Below are 27,669 nucleotides of genomic sequence, written 5' to 3'. Positions count from 1 at the left end.
TGCTTAAGCACGTCAAATTAAGGGTGAGAAAAGAAATATAGACAAATTTATTGTTCAAAGACAGACAGTAACCGCTCTTTGAATTTGACAGGGTCACTTTCCTTGACAGTAGGATCTTGCAATTCATTTCATTCCTGTATTACAATTGGTGGAAATGATTTATTAAATTGTACTTAAAAACAGCGCGTGAAATGCTGACAACACGAAGAAACGACACACATGAGCGCTGACTCACAACTGAATTTTTATATTGAAGGAAAGGTGCTTAAATTGAAGACATGAGAGGGTGGGTAACAGGGCTGCTGCACCGATAACCGCCAATCAGTGTGGTCGTGTCACAAGATTTCAAAAACTGGAACAACCGAAATAAGCGATGAAATGACGAGCCGCGAAAAGGTGGTCAGGTGACAATAGCAAAAACAAAACCAATGAAAAATTACGCAAAAGGGCAAAGAATGCGTTAAAACCATGAGGGACACAGAGGGGAATATACAACTGAATACATAAAAAATGAAGAAGGTGTAAGACTGGCCTTCAGCTTTGGAATTTTCAGAGGCTGGCGCTTAACGAAGACGACGACGAGAAGCGCCGAACACTCCATCCCTCGGTGTGTGCTCTGGACTGATCGCTGCCTCTGGTCTGTGCCTGGACTGGACCGCTGATTGTTTGCGATGCTGTGCTTTGCAAGACGTTCCTTATTACAAGTGGTGGAGGTGCCAACGATTCCCTTGCCCTGTAGCTTCGACCCACGCATTACCTACCGCCTCTGCGATGCCTGAGCTTCACCGTTTCCATCGGCAGTCATCTATTCCGGCGCCACGCGGCAGCATGACCCGGCCATCTTCAGCGGCCATTTTCTGCGACACAGATGACACGGATGTGGAGGATTGGTTGGCCTCCTATGAATGCGTAAGCGCATACAATAAGTGGGACGATAGCGTCAAGCTCACCAACGTTATCTTTTATTTGAGCGACGCAGCCAATCTCTGGTTTCGAAACCACGAGGCTGACATCTCAAGCTGGACAGCTCTAAAAGCCAGTCTGACAGAAGGCCTTGGCCATCCCGCAGTGCGAAAGCTTCGCACCGAGCAACGCTTGCGAAGTCGGGCCCAGCAAACCAGTGAAAAATTCGCCAGTTATCTAGGAGATGTCGTCGACCTCTGCAAGCGTGTCAACCCTTCTATGAGCGAGGCCAACAAGATGAGACATATTATGAAAGGCATTGAGGATGATGCCTTCGAGATGCTCGTCACCAAAGATCAACAAACTATCTCCGGTGCCATCGCCTACTGCCAAAGCTTCGATGAGCTGCGCAAACAGCGCCTTTCTACCCAGCGGGCAGGCTTTCAAGAGGTCATTTTTTCCAGCTTGGCTCTCTCAGGGGACGGTGCTCTGGACCAACAGTCGCTCCTCCAGCGCATCCAGCAGTTTATACGTGAGGAAGTCGCGCGCCAGCTATCTTTGACTAGCTGCCCGCCTGCGCCGTCGCTCACTCCCAACCTACAGCGTGTTATCGAGGAGCAGGTCGCTGAAGTCCTGCCACCTCCTCCTCAGCCACTCCTGATCGCGGCTCCTCTGACGTATGCCGATGTCGTGGTGCGGTCGCGGCCCTCACCTGCTGCCCCTGTCTACAGGCCGCCTACCCGGCAGTTAGAACCCCAGCGACCTGCAACCCCACCTTACCGTCCGGTTGCCCGCCCCCAATCACAGCCGCAGCCACTCAACCCCTGGAGCACACAAGACAACTGCTCTATTTGCTACGCCTGTGGCGTCGCAGGTCACGTGGCTCGTTTGTGTCGCAGTCGTGACCACCGTCCCTACGATTATAGGCGTGAGCAGATATACGACCTTCCGCCGTCGTCCTCGCCTGCGTCACAGGAGCCGCCCCCGGATTCTTCTCCTAGTTACCATCCCCGCTGCCACCGCTCGCCGTCTCCTGGCCGTCGTTCCCGTTCTCCGATGCTCCGCCGCCAACCCGCCGTCCACACGGGAAACTAACGGCCGCAGTTCTGCAGGCAAGAACTGCGTCACCAGCGACTCACTCAAGACCTGTTTCTGTGCCTGCCAATATTATTACCGTGTTCGTTGAGGGAGCCACCGTCGAAGCACTTGTTGACACTGGCCCGGCCGTTTCCGTTCTCAGTCACACCCTCTGTCACAGACTCAAAAAAGTGACGACACCCCTTCCTGCTGTTTCTCTCCGCACAGCCAGTGCTCAGGACATTCGACCGTTAGCTGCCTGCACCGCCCGCCTGCTCATCGAGAACGTTCCCTACACAATCGAGTTCATCGTCCTCGCCCGCTCCTCTCACGATGTTATCCTTGGTTAGGACTTCCTCTCCTCACATCACGCTGTTTTTGACTGCGCCCGTGCTTAGCTCAGCTTGACAAGTCGCCCTACAGTGACGCTCCTTTGGACGTACCCGGTGCTGCTGCCACTATTGTGGCCATCTCAGAGGACACAGACGTTCCGCCTTTCTCTTCAGTGCTGGTGCCTCTTTCTTATGCTGCTCTCTCAGATGCAGCTGTCACTTATACCCCTCATTACGATGCGCTGACCAAAAGTCTGTTTTGCTGCCTCATGCCGTGCTGACAATTGTTTGTGGCTCCAGCGCTATTTATGTGGCCAACCCGTTCTCCTGCCCTACCACTTTACTCTGCGGCCAATCGCTTTGTAGTGTTGCCTTTCTCTATTCCCCTCAGCATACCCCCTCGTCGATAGCACGGCCGGCCTTCACGTCAGCGCCATTACGCCTGTTCCCATCACCAATCAGTCTTCTGTCGATATTTTTCACCGTTCCATCAACGCCGCCCTAACGTCTACCCAGCGAGACCAGCTTGTCGCTGTTCTGCACCGTTTTCAAACTTCGTTTACTACCAGCAATCTTCCTTGGGCCGAACCACCACCGTTACCCACTGTATGGACACTGGAACCCACGCTCCTTTGCGCCAACGTCCGTACCGCATGTCAGCCGCTGAGCGCCGCCTCATTGACGAGCAGGTGACCGACATGCTCAAGCGCCATGTGATACAGCCGTCGCACAGCCCGTGGGCATCGCCAGTGGTCCTGGTCAAGAAAAAAGATGGTTCCATCTGGTTCTGCATGGACTACCATCGTTTGAACAAGATTACATGTAAGGACGTTTACTCTCTCCCCCGTATCGATGATGCCCTCGACTGCCTGCAGGGCGCTGAGTTCTTTTCTTCATTGGACTTGCGCTCCGGTTATTGGCAGGTGCCGATGGCGGAGACCGATCGCCCATAAACTGCATTCGTCACACCCAATGGGCTCTATGAATTTAATGTCATGCCCTTCGGCCTCTGCAATGCACCCGCCACATTCGAGCACATGTTGGACAACATACTCCGAGGGCTCAAATGGCACACATGCCTTTGTTACCTAGACGACATTGTGATCTTTTCCCCGGACTTTTCGTCTCACCTCCAGCGCCTTGAGACTATTCTTCGCTGCCTGGCCGACGCTGGCCTCCAACTCAATTTGAAAAAGTGCCGCTTCGGAGCTCGTCAGCTCACTATTTTCAGACCTGTCGTGTCGAAGGATGGCGTTCTCCCGGACCCGACCAAGTTACGAGCTGCGGCTGAACTTCCGAAGCCCACTTCTGTAAAAGACCTCCGCAGCTTCGTCGGCCTCGGCTCCTACTTCCGCCGCTTTGTTCGCAATTTCGCCACTATCGTCGACCCCCTGACCAAGCTCCTTTCCAGCCATGACCTTTCGGCCTGGTCGCCAGCCTGTGATGAAGCGTTTACGACACTCCGTTGCCTCCTGACCACTCCACCAATTCTGCGTCACTTCAACCCTTACTCTCCGACGGAACTCCACACGATGCCAGTGGCGCCGGCCTCGGTGCAGCATTCGCTCAGCGCAAGCAAGGCTTTGACAAATATGTTGTCGCTCGCGCTAGCCGGACACTCACAAAAGCTGAAGCCAACTATTCTGTCACCGAGAAGTAGTGTAGTGTTTAGCCATCTTTTGGGCGATCTTCAAATTTCACCTCTACCTGTACGGGCACCCTTTTGATATCACCGATCACCACGCCCTCTGCTGGTTGTCCTCTTTGAAAGATCCCTCTGGTCGACTGGCGCGCTGGGCTCTGCGACTCCAAGAGTACGACATTCGCGTTATATATCGTTCCGGCCACAAACATGCCAATGCTGATGCCCTCTCACGTTCCCCTGTACCATCTGAGGCAGTGTCTTGTATATCCGCCCTGCCTTCTTTGACGTTTGAGTCTGCTGATATGGCTTCTGAACAACGTAAAGACCCATGGATCACTTGCCTCTTAGATCTCTTATCTGGCCAATTGTCTCGACTTCCTTCCCGTGCTCTTCTTCTTTACCGCCGTAACTACCTCCCTGATGGTCGCAAGTGGCTTCTCGTCATTCTGACACATCTGCGCTCCTTCATTTGCTCTTCCTACCATGATGATCCCCAGTACTACTGGCATGGGAGGGCCCATTATGTCCGCCAGTTCGTTCAGTCCTGCACCGCATGCCAGCGACGAAAACATCCACCTCACCGACTCGCCGCTCCTATGGAGCTGCTGCCTCGACCAGCGCAGCCCTTCGAGCATGTTGGCATTGGCCTCTACGGCCCTCTCCCCAGCACATCAACCGGGAACCGCTGGATCATCGTTGCTATCGACCACCTTACAAGCTACGCTGAAACGTCGCTTTTACCATCCGCTACAGCCCATGACATAGCATCCTTCATTCTCTATCCCATCATTCTTCGCCATGGTGTGCCCAAAGAGCTGCTCAGTGATAGAGGTCCGGCCTTCCTCTCTGAAGTTGTAGATGCTTTCCTTCAGGAATGCAACATCGTTCACTGCACCAGCTCCTCCTACCATCCCCAGACAAATGGCATGGTTGAGCGTTTTAACCACACCCTCGGCGACATGCTGGCCATGTATGTTGCTTCCGACTATTGTAACTGGGACCGCGTTCTCGCTTTTGTCACATACGCTTATAGACCGTATAGACGCTTATAGACGCTTGTAGACGCATTGTTCACCAGCATAATGAATTTGGAGGGCTTCGACGATTTCCCTCGTCAACCTATCTCGTCCTGGGCCGATAGTGGTTGACGAGGGAAATCGTCAAAGCCCTCCAAATTCATTATGCTGGTGAACAATGCGTGAGCACTTCATCCCTCTCCTTGTCAGAAAAAGAGCTGAATTTTCTGGGTGGCTTGATGAACACCTAAGGTTTCTTTTGTGCCACATACAGCTGAATGATTCAGTGATCCCTTGTTGGTATTGCCTTTATCTTATTTTATCCTCCGCAGCGCCTTACAAGATCTTAACGCTTTTAACTCCCCCTTTTTGGCCACGTTTTTAAAGCTTTTACCTTCTTCATTTTTTTATGTGTTCACTTGTATCCCTCTGTGTCCCTCATGGTTTTAACGCATTCTCCGCCCTTTTGCTTAATTTTTCATTGGTTTTGTTTTTGTTATTGTCACCTGACCACCTTTTTGCGGTTCTTTACACCTTCTCTTTATCGCTTATTTCATTTGTTCCTGTTTTTGAAATGTTGTGAGGCGACCACACTGATTGCCAGTTATCGGTGCAGCAGCCCTGTTACCCACCCTCTCATGTCTTCTATTTAAGCATCTTTCCTTGAAAATAAAAATTCAGTTGTGAGTCAGTGCTCGTGTGTGTCGTTTCTTCGTGTTGTCCACGTGTCATTGCGCTTTTTTTAAGTACAATTTAATAAATCATTTCTCCAATTGCAATACAGGAATGGAACGAATTGCCAGATCCTACTGTCATGGAAAGTGACCCTGTCAAATTCAAAGAGCGGTTACTGTCTGTCTTTGAACAATAAATTTGTCTATATTTCTTTTCTCACCCTTAATTTGATGTGCTTAAGCAACTCTTTTGTAATTCCCTTTGTCTGTTCAAATGAATTTTTTTGTAACTTTTTTGTTCTCATTTGATGTTACTGATTGTACTCGTTGTCCTAATTGCCCTCATTGTATGTTTGAGTACAATGCAGTACAAACTAGCCTGGAACCTTGCTCTTCTGATTTATTAAAAGCAGATGTTGGTCCATGCAGGTGCTGTATACTTAAGCTATTGAATAAGCGTAGAGATGAACGTGCTGGTGGGTGAAGAAAAGATTGGCACAGATGCGTGAAATGATGGAATATCTTAGGAAAGAGGCATAGTCATGATATCTTGTAGCGAAAGACCAATGAGGGGAGATCCAGTGATGATTTTATACTGCTGATACTGATTTTGTAGTCGTATTTTGAAGATATAAAGCGAGCGGCACGGTTCTGCACACATTCTAAAGATTTGATGAGGTAAGTCTGATGTGGACACCAGATTGTGCATGCGTATTCGAGTTTAGATCGTACAAAGGGTTCATATGTCTAAGTTTTTACTATATGCGAGTTTAGTGTATGCAGAGACAAGTTACAGCATTTGTGGTACTTGAGACAACTGACCATCCGGCCACTTTATTTAGGGCAACTCACTGCAGGAAAATCTGATAACAGATTTTAGGAATACTTAGACAGAGAGACTGTCCGTGCAAAACTGATAGTATATATCTGATTTATTGCATAAATTATCGAGTGTTGTCTTCAGTGTGATTTCAGGCATCTGTAATAATGGCCTTGAGGGTATGGTAATTTGATTAATGAGCTAGGCTTATGATTGCTGGAATTCTGCGCAAGATCAATCAGTCAATTTTATTTCCTTAAAGACCCCTTTTTAGGGGCATTACATAAGGGGTGGGTACGTTTTATGTGATAGCAAGTAATCATGCGTTATGATGACAAATAGCTGTAAGCTCTACGCGCGAAGTTCGCGGGACAGGTTATCGCTGCAATGTCAGCGGGAAGGCCATTCCAGTCCGCGGTGGTGCGAGAACAAAATGAACATAGGTGGTGCTATTCAGTGTGTTGCAGTGAAGAGAGCGTGCTTCCCCCTGCAGATGAAAGAGAAATGCGCTGATGGCTCAAGGGGTCCCGTAAACTGAATGAAATTTTGATTTATCGGCTCTGTGGATGTCTGGTGCAGGCATGGCTTTCTGCCTGATCAGAGCCTGCTGCCAACGGTGCGACAGCCAGCCGCAGATGACGACGACGACCGCTGATGCCTAGAGCATACCCTGACACTTACCTGCATACGCTGCCTGCAACCCCTATGGCATCCTTGAATGGGGCGCCACCCAAAGGCCAGCCCTTCTTTGCGGGGGCTGCGATTCCAGCAGGCCCTGGGTTGTCGGGTTGTGCTACTGCCATTCTTCAGTAGCGAATGTGGCCTTGTGCAAACAACTGGGCCATTTCATTCATGCTCGAAAATACGTACTTGCAAAGTGTGGGCACAATGTAGAGGTCTGTGTTAGCTGGGAGCATGTGGTTCTGTCGCCTTCCTGCTTTATTTTGTTTTTACATTGCTTGTGTGGTGAATGTTCCTGCTTGTGTATAAATTGTTGCCTCTTTCCGAGAGGTGAACGGTTTGGAAGTTGTGGACTGTGCTTGACATCTGTTCCTTGTTTGTGCTTGGTCTTTATCAAGTGAATACGTATTTTTGAGAATGGCATTGTTTGTTTGTTTTCTTTTTGTGCTGATAAAAGGTGGCCAGCCTGTGCAACACACACACACATTGTGCTACGCTGAAAAAAATGTGCGTGTCCTGAATAATGAAACACGCATATTCCTTCTAAGTTGGAGCAAATTTCTGATCAGGAATCAATCGCAGTTAACGTCCATCAAGAGTCATTGCATAGCTATGTTTTTAAGATGCGTGAGCTTTTAAGATGACTGACAAAAATTTGCCCTTTCAGGGCGGAAATTCAAGGTCAGGTTAGGGTAGTTGCATTGACTAGGACAAACCTGCCCTTGGCTGCTGGGATTTAATGAAAGTGCACAGCTTTCATGAGTACTTGCTGCACCACTGAGTTTCAGCACATGTCATTCCCACAGTTTCCTCTGTGCATTGTACTTAAATCTGTTGAATTGACATCAGAGCTTATGACGTGTTGTCGTAGTTAGCTGCAGCCTTATTTTGTTAACCGAGGGAACATTGTGTTGAATCATCCGGGATTGAGCAGTGAGTTATTTGATGAGGAAAGCAGCATTGCGTGCACTTAATGCAGTGTACTGGGGGCATCCACCAGTTGTAGGGACCCTTTGATGGTGGTAAGAAAGGTCCTCAAGTCTGCAACCCTGTGAAAGCTCTGCAGGTATTGCACATTCTCTAAAGTATGGCATCACTTCGCCGCCTGTCACACCTACTTCATGAGGTAAGGTTAACAACATTGCATGTTCATGCATCGCATTACATGACCGGCTCTTGCTCTTTTAGGTCCCTACCTCGCCCTGATGTAAAACTGCTTTTTTGGGCACGAATGCAGTCAACAGGAGTGGGCGCACTACCGTTTTGTTTCATGCCTTGTTGCATTTTTGCCTTACCCTTCATTGAGGCCTCAAAAAGTAGGTGCAGAAGGTGGCATTATGATACTATGCGCATTAATTGCACAGCTCCCACAGAGTTGCATACCTAGAGCAAAACAGAGCACAAGGCATTTGCCTGAAGGCAAACTAGCAAATTTGGCACTTATCTTTAATGGTACTTTAGACACCTTCAACGATTGAAAAGGCTTGTTTTATTTTTTGCATTGGCAAGGGAGGATCATGGCTGGAACAGCTGGGTAACTTTTGTTTTGTTGTTGTTTTTTTACATTTGCATACCTGCCAACTCTTCCGAATTTTCCGTGAAGTGTACGGATTTGGACCCGTATTATGATTTTTACGAATCTTGCCTGAAGTTTTACGGAAAATAAACTTTATTTGCAAAAAACATGTGAAATTCCATAAAAAGACCACAGCATTGCCAGTGGTACCTTGCCCTGCCATGAAAGAGGAGTATGTACCGTCTGTGAAATTAACAGCAGCAGCTCGAACATTGGACAGTAAAACATAGTTAAAGCAGCCCACCTAAATAAACATTTATTCCTACTCCTCCTCATCATCATTATAAGGCTGAGTGGGCCCACTACAGCACAAAGGCCTCTCCCATGTCTCTCCACTTAACAGTGTCTTTTGCCAGCTGCGCCCTCCATATCACCACACACTTCTTAATCTCATCTGCCCACCTAACTTTCTGGCGCAATTTGCTACGCTTGCCTTCTCTTGGAATCCACTCCGTTACCCTTGAGGACCGGGGGTTATCTTGCCTTTGTATTACGTGCCCTGCCCAAGCTCATCTCGTTCTGTTGATTTCGAATAGAATGTCATTACACGGCATTTGATCCCTGACCCCTCTGCCCTCTTCCTGTCTCTTACTGTTGCACCTATAATTTTTCATTCCATAGCTCGCTGCACTGTCCTTAACTTAAATTGAACACTTTTCATTAGCTTCCACATTTCTGCCCCATAGGTGAGTACCAGTAAGATACAGCTGTTACTATCGTCAGAGTCCTGCCAAACGGCCGTTTCGGGAGCTCATTTATTTGGACGCCTGGAGGCTGGCATCAGTCAATTCAGACTGGCTCCTGAAGTGGTCGTGTGTCATGGTGTGACCTGCTTGATTAACAAACTAATTGCCTAAATAATCTTCTCCAGGCCTGAACTGTATGTTACATTGCTTCCCTCCCCTCTGACATGCCTGCAGCTGCAGGTGTTTTGACGACTGGCAGGCCTCCGGCGATAAGCTGATAGAGAGTGTGGCCTTGTGCAGTTTCGTTTTCAGAGCTTTGCCGCCAGCCTGGAGTGCCGGCGGCTATCGGCCGTGCTTATCAATCAGTCAGCCAAGCTACACATCATTTAGGATGATTATTGTGTTGCCATGGATATATTTTGTTTATTTATCGAAGGCATCTTCAATTGCCGCTCTGGCAAGGTGTAAAAACCAATGTGCTCTTTCCTTGTCCCTGTGATATGACCGTTGTTCTAGCCGTGTGTGCTTCCCTCACATGTGAAGAAGCTCCAGTGCTGTCATGTCGTACATTGAAAGAAGTAACATTTTTGTTAAAAGAGAAAAAATTTCTGGCTACCCTCCCCAGGTCGTAAAGGTTTCACGAATTTGAAAGTCTTCAAGTTGGCAGGTATCCATCTGCGAAACATTTGAATTCGCTGATCCAGTGGGCCGTTAATTTCTGTTCACTTCTGCAGTCTTCATAAGCTGGTACTTGGACTCCCACTAATCAAATCGGGTAAGGTTTCATTGGCTACAAAGGGGATGAGTACATGGACATTATCATACAGGTGAGGGTCCCAAAGTCAGAAAACTAATGACATCAATAGATTACAAGGAAGCAACAAGAGGATGGCACAATACTGTCAAGCCCATTTATAACAGCCCTACTTTTAATGTCGCTTGCTGCGAACAAAGGCAGCGCAGAAAATAATGCTCCTGAACAGAGCTATGGAAAGAGGTTCATCTGTCATGCCAGTTATCAGTATGCACTGAAGCTGAAAAACCTCGAGCACCGACTTCATCAAATCTGTGCACTTGTATGACACCCAAGTTGCTAATCGTTGAAAAGGCCCTCTCTCTCGTGCTGCATCCGTGCCGAACAGAAGTGCCCTGCACTGTATTTGACCCAAAAATTGACTGTAGCTGAGACTTTGCGTCTTAGCAAAAACTTGGATGATGTGGAATGTTTTCTGTTCATGAAAACCGGCTGCCGCCTCTGCTGCACCTGTGTGCAGTGTCAGTTTTATCTTCTGCATCACCTGTTTATGCTGGTAAAAGCAGCATCCTGACAAAGCCTAGGTTTTGTAGATGCAGAAGTACAGATTTTTAACTGAAAGCAGTCTTTAGTCACGTGATGCACTAGGCCAAAATGCATGATGCTGGTCACTATGTTGATCAAGATGCACGCAGCACTTGCATTCCTAGCCATATCAGAGATGGGCAGTGTTACTAACACGTGCCAGTAATTATCCATTGGCATCCACGCAAGCACAGCCCTGCAGTTACGAAGTAAAGTTATACAACTTTCACAGAAACTTTATAGGTAAGAAAAAATTCACCCTGATCCGGGGTTCGAATCCGGTACTTCCACCTCACCAGAGCAGTCACTCTACCGACTGAGCTGACTGGGACGGTTGGCACATGGTAGAGCAAGAGCAAATTTATTTCAGTAACTACAAGTGTGCTGGTCCAGTGTTTAGGGGAATCCTCCAAGGTTGAGCAGATTTGTATTAAGGGAGTAAAGTCTACTCCACCTTGGGTATTCTCCTAAATATTGGACTAAAACATGCCAGCTGGTGCCTACACTTAACCAGGCTGATATCATATGCTGTGTGGACAATGCATTGTGAAAGTTTGCCTTCCAGTAGCTGATGTTATAACCAGTCCACTTGCCGCAGAGATGGATTTAACGAACAAACTGTGTGATGGGCGTGCTCATTATAGGCAAGCTCGACTGTATTAAGCCTTCCGACCTAAAACTGTGCCAAAATGGTCATAGATATTGCTGCTTGTCAGCAGAGCAGTCTCGTCTGCTGTGCCACTGCGGCCCTGCATGGGGCACTCCTGTGATACGGAGAGCTGTACATGCGTGTTGCTGGGCAGAGCAGTTCTCATTGCATGGCTTCACTCATTGTTTCTCTATACAAATGAGTTAAGCCTCGCACTTGTTTTTAACAGTTCTTTGTCCTTGCGTGCCGGTAAAGAAACATCAGCCCACAGAAACCAGCAAGGCAAGTTGGGATAGCATTGTACGGTTCTAGGTTTTCTTGAATCTTGTTCTGGACAGCTCTGAAAAGTTTGGGTCAGGCATTTAAAAAGATGCATGCTTCCCACAGCATGCTGAATGCCTTTGGCCACTCTTGGACACCCATGTGCCTTATTTCTCTGCGTCCAGCAGCCATTCCAGATAGTTCAGATGCGCTGCAAATGTCTCCTTTGAAAGACGAGGCTTTCTAAACCTATCACGGCCCTGCCCAGGCTGTTTGCTCTGAATCATTTCCTTTTAGAGCCATAGGCTACTTGTGGTACCTCCACGTTTTTATTTCACTTGTTCCTAGATATTGTACTTCACACAGTTCTTCAACACTCAGCTATTCAGTGGAGCTAATTTTCAAATGCCATCTCGTTATCCAATTTTTCATCATCTGGAATGTGCAGGGTTTCAGGGATTTGTCATGTTTTACCGAGGTTCTGTATTTATATCCAAGGGTGTCATTTGTAAAGTGGCAAAGAGACCTCCATGTGCATTGTTCAGGAGGAGTCTTCATGGTATCCAGAGTTGTAGCGTCAATAGTTTATGCAATTGTCGTCAAGAGGGTGCATAGAGTAAGTTTGTTAGCCAAATAATAAAAACGTTCAGAAAGTGTCAGCCGCTAGATTTCCACTAGCATTTCTGGCCAATTTATTTCCTACTGGATTTCGGGCCATTGCACCAGTATTTCTGAGATTGGCCCACTAAATGCTCTATCTTTGCACTTTAAAACAGTTTCTCTGGGAGTGGAGCAGTTGCCTAGAGTGGAGAGCTTTGTCAGACTTTGTGTGCTCGTTAGATCAGTGAAAAACAAAAATTCAGCAGAGGCTCTTAAGACTGCTTACATGTAGGAATGCACAAGCATTACTGTCCCTTGGTGTGTACCACACCACTTGGGATGCTGTATGACAAACAGTTGCATCACAATTTTGCTATGAAAGTCTAGGAGAGCATGCAGTTGAAGGTGCATATGTCGTTGGTTTAATTTCCTGTCGCAAGCAAGCCTCCAGTCTGACTAGCAGAAGTAAGCTATATGCAACGAGACACCTTATGACACCACCCAGAACACTGTACGACAAATGGCTGCGCCACAATTTTGGAACGAATGTCGAGGAAAACTGGCGCCACAAGAGGTCGGCCAGTGGAGCGTATATATTGACGAAGGACATGTATAGGATTGTGTAAAGTGGTGGTGCTCTGCTTGCTGTGTGCGTCATCACCCTATAGTCATCACCCGCTTGATCATCGCCTTATTTTTCTTGCCATAGCTGGGATTGTCTGTACCATTTGCAAGCACATGCACGCACACGCAGTTGGCTTTTCTCATAATGGAACTAGTAATTCTTTCGCATTAATACCATATGGTCTAGGGAAGACACCAGCATATCAGTCAGAACGGCTGGAAAGAAAGTTTTGTATATTCATGGTGTTTTTTATCGCTACCTAAACGCATCATAATGCATTCTTGGCAGAGAGCAGGATACTGTATTGTGTAACAAGTGCACATGCTACTTTCTTTTCTGTTGTTGCATTACAAACTATTAGAATACATGCGTACCAAATTTTAAAGTTTAAGAAAAAATAAGGGGAAAATTGGGGAAAAAGAGTACATTCATTGTGCAAACAAGTAAGGTTCGTGTGGAACCTATGATGTTTTTTTTCAGGAGTACTACCACGGCGTTTGATGCAAAGCGCGAAGCGAGGTGCAGCCCGCCACATCGCACAGATGCGGCGTCTGGGGCCTAGTTCTCCGCGCTCCCGCCGCGGCGCCACCACTCGGGGACAACAGCTCGCAGGGAACCGCCACGACAGCTGCGTTGGTACGCCCGGTGCTGACTGTTTGAGGGCGTAAACAGTGCGTTTTCTAGTTCCTCATTACAGACTGCATTTTTAAGTTGTCATTGAAAGCGCCGTTTATCACAGCAGGTGGGAATATTCCTTCTAGTGTATCCATGACGGCTGCTTACATGATCGACCTTAGGATGCTGCTTTAATGCGCCTGAAACTTTTAATCTGCTTTTATTCACTTCTCGCGAGCCCATGTATATGCTTCCAGTTGTAGCGGATGAGGACGGGGAACGAGATGGACACACACATGGCTACACACGGCCCATCTATGTAAGTTATTGCCATTTAGAAAAAAAAATTCAATATAGGTGAAGTGGAGACATATGCAGCGCCAGCAAGGACTCGCCCGGTGAAGTTATGGAGCATTTCTAAGCGCACCTGCAGCCGAGAAAACCAGAAAGCACTTAACCAGTAGCTTGGCACCTTTATTGCACAGTCACACAGAAAAGGAAGGAACCATTCACAGACGGAAGACCTTCCTTGAGGGAGGTTTGTGACAAAGCCTCAAAAGTCACTCCACTGAAAAATTAACATTCCCAGCCCAGTTAGTTATCAGAGGTCACAGCAACTTGCTTAAAAATATCTTGCAAAGCTGCTCAGTGTGGGCACGGTCGTTGCTTTCACAGATGAGTTAAGGGCACCGTGTAAAGTGTGGAAGCAGTGGTGCGCCTGACCTCTGGAAGTTTCATTAGTCGGTTAACAAAGATGCACGTGAGCTGGAAAAATCTTGACCGCTTCCATTTTAGGGTATATCAACCCTCCACTGTCCATGTTTTTGATTAGCCCTTAAGCTGGTCCGGTCGGCTCTGGTGCCTGCAGCAGGGTCTTGCATGACTCGTATGTCACTTGCATGTCGTCAGTGCCAAAATCCCATAAAGCAACAACTTGGCAGCGATAAAAATGCTCCGGTTCAAACTATCATAACAGTATGTATAAACATTTATGCTGCACAAAGCATAATGCACAGGTTTTCTACCAAGACCACTCAAACTAGACAAATTACATGATTTGTGTCCACGTAGAGGAAAGTGTTCATACCTTTTCACTGCATGCTCTCGCAACGTAGCCAGCCAGAAAAGCAACTGGTGCTACCTCATGGTCTCCCTCGGGACATAGCGTTAAGAACCCGAGCTCACTGCACAATTCCCTGGTAGCAAATTCAGCGGCCGCTGGCAGGTAGATGTTTCGGCATCCGGAATTGCCAGGCTCAGAGGTGCCTTCATTTCAAAAGAAGTGGGTGCATTGCCACTTCTAGCGGCTTGAAGGATACCAACCTGAAAAAAAGGAAAAAGAGTCAATTAAGTATATTTTAGAAATTTTTAAATAACAATATTTTAAAAATTTTTAACAGTACCTTTAGCAGTCTCCCCGCTGTAAAACTGCAGTCCGTGCATCCACCCTGTCGTTGCCGCCACTGAACTGCCGAAGGCAGCTAAACTGTGATTCCACAGGGTCGCTCTTTAGGCCGCGTGTAAAGGCATAGCGGAAGCTGCAATAATAAAATTACTTCTATAGCACATTGATGTAAACAACGAGAAGCAGAGCCGAAGAATAGTAACCTACTTTATGTGGTCAAGGAGATATTCAATCAGCGCCACTGTGTTGACCTTGTGAGAAGCGTCGCTTCATAGGTCTCTGGTCATTCGCTTCGATCGGCCGCCATTCATCTGGAGATCTTCAAGGTAACAGATGAAATCTAGTTCCAGCCAGGAGAGTCGTCCATCATCTGTGACGAAGAACGGTTCCTTATGCTTCCCCCCCCCCCCCCCCCCCCCCCCCTGCCTTCATCATCATCATCATCAGCCCTACTACACCCACTGCAGGGCAAAGGCCTCTCCCATGTCTCTCCAATTAACCCTATCCTTTGCCAGCTGCATCCACCCTTTGCCTGCAAACTTCTTAATCTCATCCGCCCATCTAACCTTCTGCTGCCCCCTGCTACGCTTACTTTCTCTTGGAACCCACTCCGTTACCCTTAAAGACCAGCGGTTATCTTGCCTTCGCATTACATGCCCTGCCCAAGCCCATTTCTTTCTCTTGATTTCGACTAGGATGTCATTAACCCGTGTTTGTTCCCTCACCCACTCTGCCCGCTTCCGATTTCTTAACGTTACACCTATCATTTTTCTTTCCATGGCTCACTGCGTTGTCCTTAACTTAAGCTGAACTCTTTTCGTTAGCCTCCACGTTTCTGCCCCGTAGGTGAGTACCGGTAAGATTATGCTGTTGTACACTTTCCTCTTGAGGGAAATTGGTAAACTGCCACTCATGATCTGCGAGAATTTGCCATATGCGCTCCACCCCATTCTTATCCTTCTAGTTATCTCCCTCTCATGATCCGGATCAGCTGTCACTACCTGCCCTAAGTAGACGTATTCCGGCACAATTTCTAGGCTCTCGCTGCCAATTGTGAACTGTTGTTCCCTTGCTAGGCTGTTGAACATTACCTTGGTTTTCTGCATGTTAATTTTTAGACCCATCGATCTGCTCTGCCTGTCTAACTCGTTGATCATGATTTGCAGTTCACTTCCTGAGTGACTCAGCAAGGCAATGTCATCAGCAAATCTCAGATTATTTAGGTATTCTCCATTTATTCTTATTCCCAACTGTTCCCAATTCAGGCCTCGAAATACCTCCTGCAAACATGCGGTGAACAGCATTGGCGAGATCGTGTCTCCTTGCCTGACGCCCTTCCTTATTGGAATTTTATTGCTGACTTTATAGAGCACTATAGTAGCTGTGCAGTTGCTATATATATCTTCCAGTATTTTGACATAAGGCTCTTCTACCCCCTGATTACGCAATGCCTGTATGACTGCTGAGGTTTCCACTGAGTCGAATGCTTTCTCGTAATCAATGAAAGCTATATATAGAGGTTGGTTATATTCTGCGCATTTCTCTATCACCTGATTGATAGCGTGAATATGATCTATTGTAGAATATCCTTTACGAAAGCCTGCCTGATCATTTGGTTGATTAAAGTCTAACGTTGCCCTGACTCTATTAGCGATTACCTTAGTAAATACTTTGTAGGCAACGGATAGTAAGCTGATCGGCCTGTAATTTTTCAAGTCCTTGGCGTCTCCCTTCTTATGAATTAAGATAATGTTTGCATTCTTCCAAGCTTCTGGTACAGTCGAGGTCATAAGGCATTGCGTATACAGGGTGGCTAGTTTTTCTAGCACGATGTCCCCTCCATCCTTCAACAGATCTGCTGTTACCTGATCCTCCCCAGCTGCTTTTCCCCTTTTCATTGCTTCTAAGGCTTTCTTTACTTCATCTTTCGTTACTGGCGGGATGACGCATTGCTGTGCACTGCTGTCTTTCTCATTAGCGTTCTGATTACATTGGCTACTGTACAGGTCTGTGTAGAACTCTTCGGCTACGTTAACTATCTTATCCATATTGCTAATGACATTGCCCTGCTTTTCTCTTAATGCATGCATCTGGTTTTTACCTATGCCTAGTTTCCTCTTCACTGTTTTTAGGCTACCTCCGTTCTTTATAGCATGCTCGATTCTCTCCATATTAAACTTCCTTATGTCGGCTACCTTGCGCTTATTTATTAACTTTGATAGCTCCGTTATTTCTATGCTATCGATATTGTTAGATGCCTTCATGTTTTGGCGCTTCTTAATCAGATCTTTCGTCACCTGAGATAGCTTCCCGGTATCTTTTCGAACTGTCCTACCGCCTACTTCTACTGCGCACTCCGTAATTATTGATGTCAGGTTATCGTGCATTGAATGAACATCAAGATCATCTTCCTCAGTTAAAGCCGAGTATCTGTTTTGCAGCGCTATCCTAAACTCCTGTGCTTTCCCTCTTACGGCTAATTCGTTAATGGTCTTCTTCTTCGCTAGCTTCTTCCGTTCCCTCTTCAAGTCTAAGCTACTTCTAGACCTTACCATTCTATGGTCGCTGCAACGCACCCTTCCGAGGACGGCCACATCCTGAATGATGCCAGGTTTAGCGCATAGTATGAAGTCGATTTCATTTTTAATCTCACCATTGGGGCTCTTCCAGGTCCACTTCCTTTTTTCTCGTTTGCGGAAGAAGGTATTCATGATCCGTAAATTATTTCTATCCGCGAATTCGACTAATAACTCTCCCCGGCTATTTCTAGAGCCTATCCCATAGTCACCTACCGCGTGGTCGTCAGCCTGCTTCTTGCCCACCTTCGCATTGAAGTCGCCCATCAGTACAGTGTACTGCGATTTTACTCTATTCATTGCTGATTCTACGTCCTCATAGAAGCTTTCAACGGTCTGGTCATCATGGCTGGATGTGGGTGCGTAGGCCTGCACCACTTTCAGCTTGTACCTCCTATTCAGCCTAATTGCTATAGCTGCTACCCTCCCGTTAATACTGTAGAACTCCTCTACGTTGCCAGCTATATCCTTATTAATGAGGAAACCCACACCTAGTTCTCGTCTATCCTCTAACCCGCGATAGCACAGTATGTGTCCTCCTAACTTCGCTAAGCCCTAGCACATCCCATTTAATTCCCGCTAGTTCCTCGAACAGCACTGCTATGCTAGCCTCACTAGCTAAAGTTCTAGCGTTAAACGTTGCCAGGTTCAGATTCCAATGGCGGCCTGTCCGGAGCCAGAGATTCTTAGCACCCTCCGCTGCGTCACAGGTCTGACCGCCGCCGTGGTCAGTTGCTCTGCAGCCGCTGGGGACTGAGGGCCGAGGGTTAATTGGTTTGATCATAGAAGGTTGTGGCCAAGTACTACACCAGGGTGGCCAAATCCTGCTCTGGTGAGAGAGTGCGTTGTCGGTTCTGGTCACCGAGATAAGGCCGCACTCCAGGCCTGGTTATGCAATTCCATCGACACAGATATAGTCAAGGGTTCGACGAAAGCTCGTCTGGTCAGGCATTAGTAGAAGCAAAAGATTACAGTCACTGACCAAGTCAAAGTAATAACAAATTGACGTTTCGGAACCCGTACGGGTTCCTTGTTCACAATGAGGCTAAAATGGCAGTGGTCGAAACTTAAATACCCAGAATATGACGTAATGACTGTATATACACGGGTGGCATCGTCCCTTCCTTCCGGTTCATAGTATCAGGTGTCGTCTGGATGAATGATGACTCAAGCAAAAGCCGTGCCGTCAGGTTCCGCTCTTTGGAAAGAATTGCGGCGTTGTCCCAGGCGATATCATGCGTTTTTTCGTGCGCGTGCTCGGCAATCGCATTGGAAGCCACTTTGTGGTTATCAACATCGCGCTGATGTTCTTTCAATCTTCTGGGGAACTTTCCCGTTTCGCCTATGTAAACGTGGTTACAATCACCGCATGGGATTCGGTAGACAACGCCGGGAAAGCGGTTATCTGGCAGGGGGTCCTTGACATTCACCAGCATACTTCGAAGTTTGCTGGAAGGCACGTGTCCGATGCGCAAGTTATATTTGGCGAAAATACGGGATAAAGCTTCGCTTATACCCCATACATACGGAATTCCAGCAGTGGCGGTGAAAACCTTACGACTGGAAGAGCTCGGCTGCAAAATATTTTTCTCGATCCTTTTCACAAAATGGTTGGGATAGCCGTTGGACGAAAGTTCTTGGCGTATCATTTGGAGTTCAGCTTGCAAATCTTCCTTTTCTTTGCAGATTCGTGTCGCACGCCTCACCAAAGATGACACAACGGATCTTTTGTGGGCAATCGGGTGATTCGAATTAAAGTCTAAGTACTTTCCTGTGTGCGTAGGTTTCCGGTATACTTTGAAGGAGAGTCCATCGCCCTTGCGTTGTACTAATACGTCGAGGAACGGGAGAATGCCTTGTTGCTCATATTCGACCGTGATTTGTAGTCTCTGCTCGAAAGAATTTAATTGTTGCAATAACCGGGAGACGTCCTGTTTGCGTAGGATGCAAAAACAATCATCTACGTAGCGGTAAAAAAGCTTGGGTTGAGGTGTGAATTTACTGAGGATTTCCGTTTCTAATGCTTCCATTACAATATTTGCGGTCGTTACGGAAATTGAGGCGCCCATGGCAGTGCCCTGTGTCTGCGAGTAAAACTTTGAGCAATATGTAAAGTACGTATTGCTGAGGCAGAACCGTAGTAAATTAGAAAGGTCTGGGACGTCAAACGGAGTGCGTTCAGCGAGAGTGGTGTCCCCCTGCAAAAGCTCTTCGCACTTAGAGACGGCCAGGCTGACCGGCACGCTGGTGAACAGTGACGTGACGTCAAAGGACACCATTATATCTTCTTCGTCCAGTTGCACGTTGCGCACCTTTTCAACAAAGTCGCAGGAATTGGCCACATGTGTTGCGGTTCTACCGGCCAAGGGGCCTATTACACTGTGCAGGTAATTGGAAAGGCTGTAAAGAGGTGACCTGCTGAAATCCACGATGGGCCGCAAAGGAACGCCTGGTTTGTGGATCTTGGGTAGCCCATAAATAGCAGGCGCGGAGCCGTTTGTGCACAGTAGTTGGTAGTATAACCTCTTCCTGTCCGGGGGCACGAACTTGAAGGTATCTGCCAGGAGCTCTTGTAGCTTCCTTTGAAGCACTCCAGTAGGGTCGCGCGCCAGGGCGGTATATGTTGTTCGGTCCTCAAGCAGGCCACGCATTTTTTCCTCGTAGTCTGTCTTGTCTAGCAGCACAGTGGCGTTCCCTTTGTCGGCAGGTAGAACAACAACACTACGGTTGCAGCGCAGATTCCTGATGGCTTGTTTCTCGGGAACTGAAAGCCTTGTCGTGTCTTTCCGCCATTTTGAAAGTATGCCAATGGCGCGGGTGCGTGCTTCGCTCCGGACTGCCGACGGCAACCGGTTCACTGCTTGTTCCACAGAGCAGATTACCTTCCTCTTATCCGGTGCACGACCGGTATTCAAGTTCAGACCGCGGGAGAGGACGGATGTCTCGGCGGTTGAGGGCTGGTAGGAGGACAAGTTAACCACGTCTTGTTGTACATTCCTTGTTCCACACGGCCGTAAAGCTTGAAGTTTCCTTTCCTGAGACGTCGTGCACTGGCGCTCCCTCAAACTGGCAGTAAAGTTGGCGTGTAGTTGGACGTCAATGAAATCACCTTGAATGGTGTGTTCCAGCTGTCGCCGGGCAAAAAAGGCCTCAGTTTCCAAGTTCTTGATGTTTTGACGACATTCTTGAGCACGTGCTTGGACGAGTCTCCGCTCCGCTTGTCGAACGATGTGGTGTCCCCAGGACGTTCGTACCGGTGTCTGCAAACGAAGAGACTTGGGCACCAGGTTTTCTCTCTTGCAAGCCAAATTGAAGTTAAGATGGGATCTGAAAGCGGTGATTCTGGAGGTGAGTGAAACATAGCGGCGTATTCTCGTGACGACGTCTTGTCCAAAAGCACTCCTGTAGCGGATATAGTCAAGGGTTCGACGAAAGCTCGTCTGGTCAGGCATTAGTAGAAGCAAAAGATTACAGTCACTGACCAAGTCAAAGTAATAACAAATTGACGTTTCGGAACCCGTACGGGTTCCTTGTTCACAATGAGGCTAAAATGGCAGTGGTCGAAACTTAAATACCCAGAATATGACGTAATGACTGTATGTACACGGGTGGCATCGTCCCTTCCTTCCGGTTCATAGTATCAGGTGTCGTCTGGATGAATGATGACTCAAGCAAAAGCCGTGCCGTCAGGTTCCGCTCTTTGGAAAGAATTGCGGCGTTGTCCCAGGCGATATCATGCGTTTTTTCGTGCGCGTGCTCGCACGCGCACGCGGATTTTTTTTTTTTTTAAGCCCGGTGGAGAATTGCGCGGCACCAGGATTTGAACCCCGGTCCTCTTGCACGCGAGGCGGATGTCCTACCTCTACGCCATCGCTGCATCACTGCTGCCTTCACTGCACAGTTATCATGGAGAGCATACCATTTCCCAACCATCCTCATAAAACTGTGGCCGAGCTGTCCTTGAACTGGCCTGCATCAGGATGACAGTTCGGGTGCTTCTGAAGAAACTGGAGTGTTGCTGTTGTTGGCGCAGAAAATATTTAACTGGCCCTGCACACTTTCATTTTTTCCAAGTTGTTGGGTTCAACGTGTGCACGGGTAAGGAACCTGACTGGCTTGACCAGCAGCTGTGACTGAATTTCAGAGAGCTTCTTTAAGTAGAAACCACCTTGGATGAGTGATTCGCCATCTGTCATTTCTCGCTCAAGAAAGTGCGAAGATTCTTTATAAGGTGATTAGGGTCAAAGGACAAGAACAGTTGGTGGCCTGTCCGCAGAGGGTGAGGCACGGCATGCGCATGCGTGCCATCTTCTGAGAGGTCTTTGAAAAGAGGCACGTTTGTTTGGTGGTTGTCGGTGACGATTCTTAGTACGCGAAAACCCACATCTTCAACTGCCTTCATGACTTCCATTGTCATTGTAGAGAGTTTGTCGTTCTTGAGGCGCCGCGTGAAGAAATCGCCAACCGGTATGACATAGGCTGTCGATAGTCCTCGTAAAATGAAGCACAACAAGCGGTTTGCCACTTGAGGGGCTGTACTTGGTTGATCCTCGGGGCCCATGTCAACAAGACCAAATATCTTGTCTACCTGTTAAAGTATACGACAGTGAGTGAACAGTAAGCTTCCTGCTCCACACCTAGTTCCTCGTGCTCCACACGAAGCCGCTCTCTTATCAATGAAGCCACTCCAGTTTCGCCGGTTGAATGCCCTACGTAATTTTCGAGCATAGCACGACATGGGAGCTTCAAAAGGCCTCTGCTTCGAACGTGTTCATACCCTTTGTTTGAGCAGGACAGTGAGTGAACAGTAAGCTTCCTGCTCCACACGAAGCCGCTCTCTTATCAATGAAGCCACTCCAGTTTCGCCGGTTGAATGCCCTACGTAATTTTCGAGCATAGCACGACATGGGAGCTTCAAAAGGCCTCTGCTTCGAACGTGTTCATACCCTTTGTTTGAGCAGGCTTTCCACAAAACACATTCCCGCACTATTCATTGTAGGCAGGCTTTTTCTTATTAAAACTAGCCACTTAGTTGCAGATAAACACTGCAGCTTTGTCTCCTTTTTCCGCCTCTTTTAACGCCTGTAGAAAGGCCTGAATTTCTTTGTTCTCTGTGTAGACTTGGAGGAGCTCTTTTGTGTCATCAAGCTCAGTTTGCAATTTTTGTAGCTGGTTGCCTTGACGAGCAGCCTTTCTTTTCAGTCTGTTCTCCGCTTTCCTCCGTTCTCCTCTTGCAAGACATGCACAAAGTCCAATGTAGTTTGGCAGGCCTGATCAACCAGACAACCACACGGTTCCATGCCAGCCACTGATCGAGTGCTTCTACCTCGTCGCTGGGGAGTGCATGAGACTTTCACTCACAATGGCGCTTTCTCCCGAGTAGTCACTTTCATGGCCTACTCCAACCACTGTGCTATCAGCAAAGTTCCTTTGCTGGCGTTTTCTTGGGTCTACATTCTCCTTTTGCATGTACTGGGGATATTTGTCATACACGGTCGGGACTGCAGTCGGAAGCAGAAGCCTGACCTTAGTGTTCTTATTGCAGTCATTCTCTATAACGAGACCTGTCGCTTGGCTCCCACTTGCTTCCTTTCCCTGACAGTCCTTGGCGAGAGATATTTTTTAGCCACACTTCTCGACGCTGTAGTTCACAGGGGAACTCGTGATACTTCACGGTGGGGTCCTTTCTTGTGTTTGAGGCGCAGAGTGGCACACAGCAGTTGCGCGGCATCGCGCCCGTACACGGCAGTGACTGCTACACACACACGTGCACAAACAGCCCAAAGCATGCGCAGCAGAAACGAGTCAAACGCTCTTACTCGTGCGCACAGAAAAAATTGCAAATCCAGCATTGCAGAAGCGAGGCAAATGTGTGGTCACTCACGCGCACACGAAAAAGTCCCACGGAAGCACTGCAAACAGAAGCAGCATGAGGCAAATGCACTCGGACACGACGAAACAAGGCGCGCTTCAGGAGACCACTCCCGGGAAGCCGTGCGGCTTGTCCCCGAACAGTGTCCCTCACCTAAAACAGCGATCGTGACTGTAAACTCCGTCGAGATGCGCTCGCCCATCGTCGGCGGTGCGACGTGACTGGCCGCACCTCGCTTCGCGTTTTGCATCAAGCAGCCATGGTACTGCTTTACAAGGCAGCCTGCAAAAGAAACATGTTGGTCAAAGCAAGTGTTTTAAAAAAGGTCTCATTAAAAAGAGCTACTTATACCAGCTTGTCATTTCACTCAAGATTCAGGGAAACGTGTGCTGGCTAGATGTCATTTTCAGTTTCTAGCTTCAGTGTTTTTGATCCAGAGCTTGTGCAAGTTGAATGTAGTGATGCTGGAAGGTTGTATATATATACCTGAATGATTTCAATAAAAGTTCCAGTTGCTAATCAGCACTTGTCTCGTCTGTCTTTTGCAACTTCATATTTTAGCGTGATAGTAGTGTTGAGGTTCCCGTTCTGCAAAAAATTCGGCATTGGTATTGTGACCAGAAATTTCCCGGAGAAACAACAGAGGTGGGCCACCTAGGTCATGTGACCTTGTGGCGTCGTCACCATACCTTCCAGACTGTGAGCAAACTGACCATCGTGGCTGATTGGTCGTGAGAGGTTGCTCAAGAAGAGCAACTTGAGTTGCACAATCGGGCCCCACTGGTGGCAGCTCCTGCCATCGCAGGGCATTGGTGCATCGCTTAACCCATATATGCTGAAAGTTCAAAAATTTTGAAGAAATTAAGGTATTGTTTACATAAGCCTTTTAACTCCAGAATCGTTATTTTATTTGTGTAAATATTTTTCTCAGCACTGATCTCTGAACCGTTCTACAATTGTGACAGTGCGCTGCGCGTTCTCGGAGAGCCACTATCTCCGGCAACATCTTCCCTTTGTGGGGCCCCGGAGGCGCTCAACAAGAGACTGTATGGCGCCAGGAATCATTGGTTGTTGGGGGCCAAGGCTCATTATGGTTCTAAAGGGCGACAGCCTGGCCGTCATCTTTATTTCTAGTCGAAATCAAGAGGAAGAAATGGGCTTGGGCAGGGCATGTACTGCGAAGGCAAGATAACCGCTGGTCCCTAAGGGGAACGGAGTGGCTTCCAAGAGAAGGCAAGCGTAGCAGGGGGTGGCAGAGGGTTAGGTGGGCGGATGAGATTAAGAAGTTTGCAGGAATAGGGTGGATGCAGCTGGCAAAGGACAGAGTTAATTGTAGACATGGGAAAGGCCTTTGCCCTGCAGTGGGTGTAGTTAGGCTGATGATGATGATAACAAGTATTCAACTTGTCAAGCATACCCCCACATGAGTGTTTTCTCCCGCGCCAACAAGTATTCAACTCGTCAAGCTCGCTTTCACGACTTCTAGCCAACATGGCTTCATGGCATTCTCTGTCGTAAGGATTGCTAGATCGAAGCAGCCCGGCGCCTCCAATGCTCAGTCGAAGAACTCGACCCGGTGACCGGTTCTGGCTCCATGTCTCTGTGGTGTCTAGGCGGCATGCGCTGGCCTTTATCCAGCAAGAGCGAATCACGTGGTTAGTCACGTGACACAACTGACGAGAGCTAGTGGTCTGAGGTGGTTCAGCAACCTCGAAGCATTCGACCGAGGAGGGGGAGATGCATGGCCCTGCTATGTTGATCGCCATAAAGTGAATGACATCACAAATCGAATTCATCGCAAATGACCTCACAGAAGAGAAAAAGGAGTCGAGCTTCTTTAGTTGCTGTGGACAGAAAACGTGTGCTCTCTTGCGGGATCTCGTTAAGCCCGCCCAACCGCAAGACAAAAGCTTGCAAGATGTTCTTTGTATTCTGGGTGACCATTGCTGACCCAAGCCATCTGCTGTTGTGCGCCGCTTTTGGTTCAACATGCGTGTTCACATAGAGGGCAAGTCTGTCAGTAACTTAGTTGCGTCACTCAAAAGTCTTTCTGAGCATTCCAACTTCGGAGCTGAGCTTTTGGGATCGCATCGTTTGCGGCATCATCGCCACAGTCGTGCAGACAAGCTGCTTAAAGAAGCTGGCCTTACGTTTGAACGTGCCGTTAAAACTCCGTTTGCTATGGAAGCTGCCAAGAAAGATGCTGGTGAGATAGCGAGCTCAGGCAGAAATGAGCTTCCCATATATCAAGTCTCAGCATAAAAGGGGCGTGTCACATGCTACCGCTGCGCGGATGAACACCTCGCGACCGTGTGCAAGCACATCAGCAGTACATGCAATTACATGCACAAGGCAGGGACACATTGTTCGTGTGTGCAACTCGAAGAAAAAGCATGGTTCATCGTGGAAAGGAAAATTCACAAAACCACAAACCGTCTCCGGCTCGCACAACTTGTGTGGAACGCAAGTCAACACTGTTGACAACAGCACTTCTGCTGATGTGTTTTGACATGTGGCCAGTCGACACCGTCGTGCTCTTCGCCACCCTTCACCGTGACAGTGACAGTCAGCGTTTGTGGTAAGCTACTCCTTATGGAGCTGGACACCGGTGTGAGTGTTTCTGTCATGGAAAAAAAAACATCTTCAGGAGCTGCTACCTTGAGTACATGTCATGCCGCCTGAAGTACTCCTGTGAAGCTACTCTGGCGAGCTCACACTAATTCAAGGTTAAGCGGATGTCAGAGTGCAGTTCCTTGACAGAAAAGCAGTGCAACCTTTGTTCCTGACTGTGGAATGTTCACCTACACTTATGGGCCGAAAGTGGATTCAAGAACTGGGCATTGACATTGCTGTTGTCCGAGCAGACGTTCATGCTGTTTCTGATGTGGAGGGCCTTGTTCAAGCGTTTCCTGAGGTGTTTGAACAGAGCCTTGGAACGTTCAAGGATTCAAAGGTTACAATTCACGCCCTGCAAGGTGCTTTACCCAGGTTTTTGAAGCTACGCCCACTGCCTTTGCTCCCAAGGATGGGGTGTCGCCAGTTGCTTCTTCGACATGGGCTGCACCAATTGTTCCAGTGGCGAAGAAGGATGGATGCGTCAGAATTTGCAGAGATTTCAAGGTTACCATTAATCCAGTCGCTGTGGTGGAAAAGTGCCAGATGCCAAGAAATGAGGACCTGTGGGCCATGCAGTCGGGAGGTGAAAAGTTAAAGCTGGATTTGAAGGACGCCTATCAGCAAATAGTTGTTGATGACTCCAGAAAGTATGTCACAATCTCTGCACATACAGGATTATTCCAGTATACGCGTCTTTTTTGTGTGTCATGGCACCAGCCTTATTTTTTTTTTTGGCGGTGAATTCAGCGCGGAGCGACGAAGGACACTGGAAGAGGGACAAAACAAGCGCTGTCTCGTAACTAAATCTTATTAAGAAGGAACGAAAATATATACATACAGATAAACGGCATAGGTGCGATAGGCATGCAGTGCATAGATAGCGTAGAGGGCACTATCACCTCCAATGTCCAGAAAACCGAAGTAAATTGCACCACAGATCAATAGGTGACACATCAAGAGGCATTTAAAAATCCTATCTCTCTTTCCAACAACGTGACAGAAGGAGTGCGAACACAGATATCTTTTTTTTCTTTTCGATAAAATACGCCTCCATAATCTCTCGCGTGCGCTGGTTGCGATGCCGATACAACACTGTGGTATCTTTGAAAACAGCTTTGAACGTCTTTTTATTTTCTTGGGGCACTCTGCACAGTGTTGAGCGATGCTTGAACGAATGGTGTCTGAAGAAAGGTTATCATGTTCCAGGAGCCGAACGTTCAGGCATCGCCCCGTTTGTCCAATATACACTTTTTTGCATGAAAGCGGTAACTCATACACGAGGCCGCAAACGCAATCCAAAAATGGGGAGCGGTGGTGCACTGTGCACACGAACGGGCTGACATTGCTCCATTATATTCGCCGTTATATTCGCAAGCCGTTATATTTGTCCAAAATATAAGATCGTAATCATAAAGAAAAATCTAGTACTGAACTCTTAACATAATCGAAATAGTAAGTAGCTTCAAATCACTTGGTGTCATCTTTCATGAGAAATTGTTGTGGGATTGTCATATTGACAGCATTCTTCCAAAACTTGCATGAGTGGTAGGACAAATGTATAGGCACAGAACTATTCTTCCAGTAAATATTAAAAAACCTCTATATAAATCATTTTTCTGTTCAAAGCTACAATACTGTCATCTTGTCTGGGGTACCACATCCCTGGGGTACCACGTCCTTGGAGAAATCTTTCTTCTCCAA

The 27,669-nt window shown here is 47.6% G+C and overlaps 2 protein-coding genes across 3 annotated transcripts in view; one reads left to right on the top strand and one right to left on the bottom strand.

The window, feature by feature from the left end:
* The window catches only part of LOC144106368 (phosducin-like protein), a 116,924-nt gene extending 93,050 nt beyond the window's left edge, over positions 1-23,874 (top strand). Inside the window, exon 7 of one of the 2 annotated variants that reach the window (XM_077639147.1) lies at positions 13,365-23,874. In XM_077639147.1, the coding sequence (XP_077495273.1) occupies positions 13,365-13,446 (82 nt within the window). In that variant the 3' untranslated portion in view covers positions 13,447-23,874. Of the gene's footprint in view, positions 1-7,046; positions 12,328-13,364 lie in introns of those variants that run through there. The other variant, XM_077639148.1, reaches the window with a different exon arrangement.
* Positions 14,768-20,131, bottom strand: LOC144108741 (uncharacterized). The gene is made up of 2 exons (XM_077641906.1): positions 19,650-20,131; positions 14,768-14,822 (listed from the first exon to the last, which is right to left on the bottom strand). Exons 1-2 carry the CDS (start codon positions 20,129-20,131, stop codon positions 14,768-14,770), a joined length of 537 nt encoding a protein of 178 aa, XP_077498032.1.
* Positions 23,875-27,669: the final 3,795 nt, after the last annotated feature.

This window comes from Amblyomma americanum, chromosome 10 (assembly GCF_052857255.1).
Source record: "Amblyomma americanum isolate KBUSLIRL-KWMA chromosome 10, ASM5285725v1, whole genome shotgun sequence".
In the NCBI taxonomy this organism is placed as follows: Eukaryota; Metazoa; Arthropoda; class Arachnida; order Ixodida; family Ixodidae; genus Amblyomma; species Amblyomma americanum.
The sequence above is the reverse complement of the archived record's forward strand: the minus strand, read 5'-3'. Positions and strand labels throughout refer to the sequence as shown.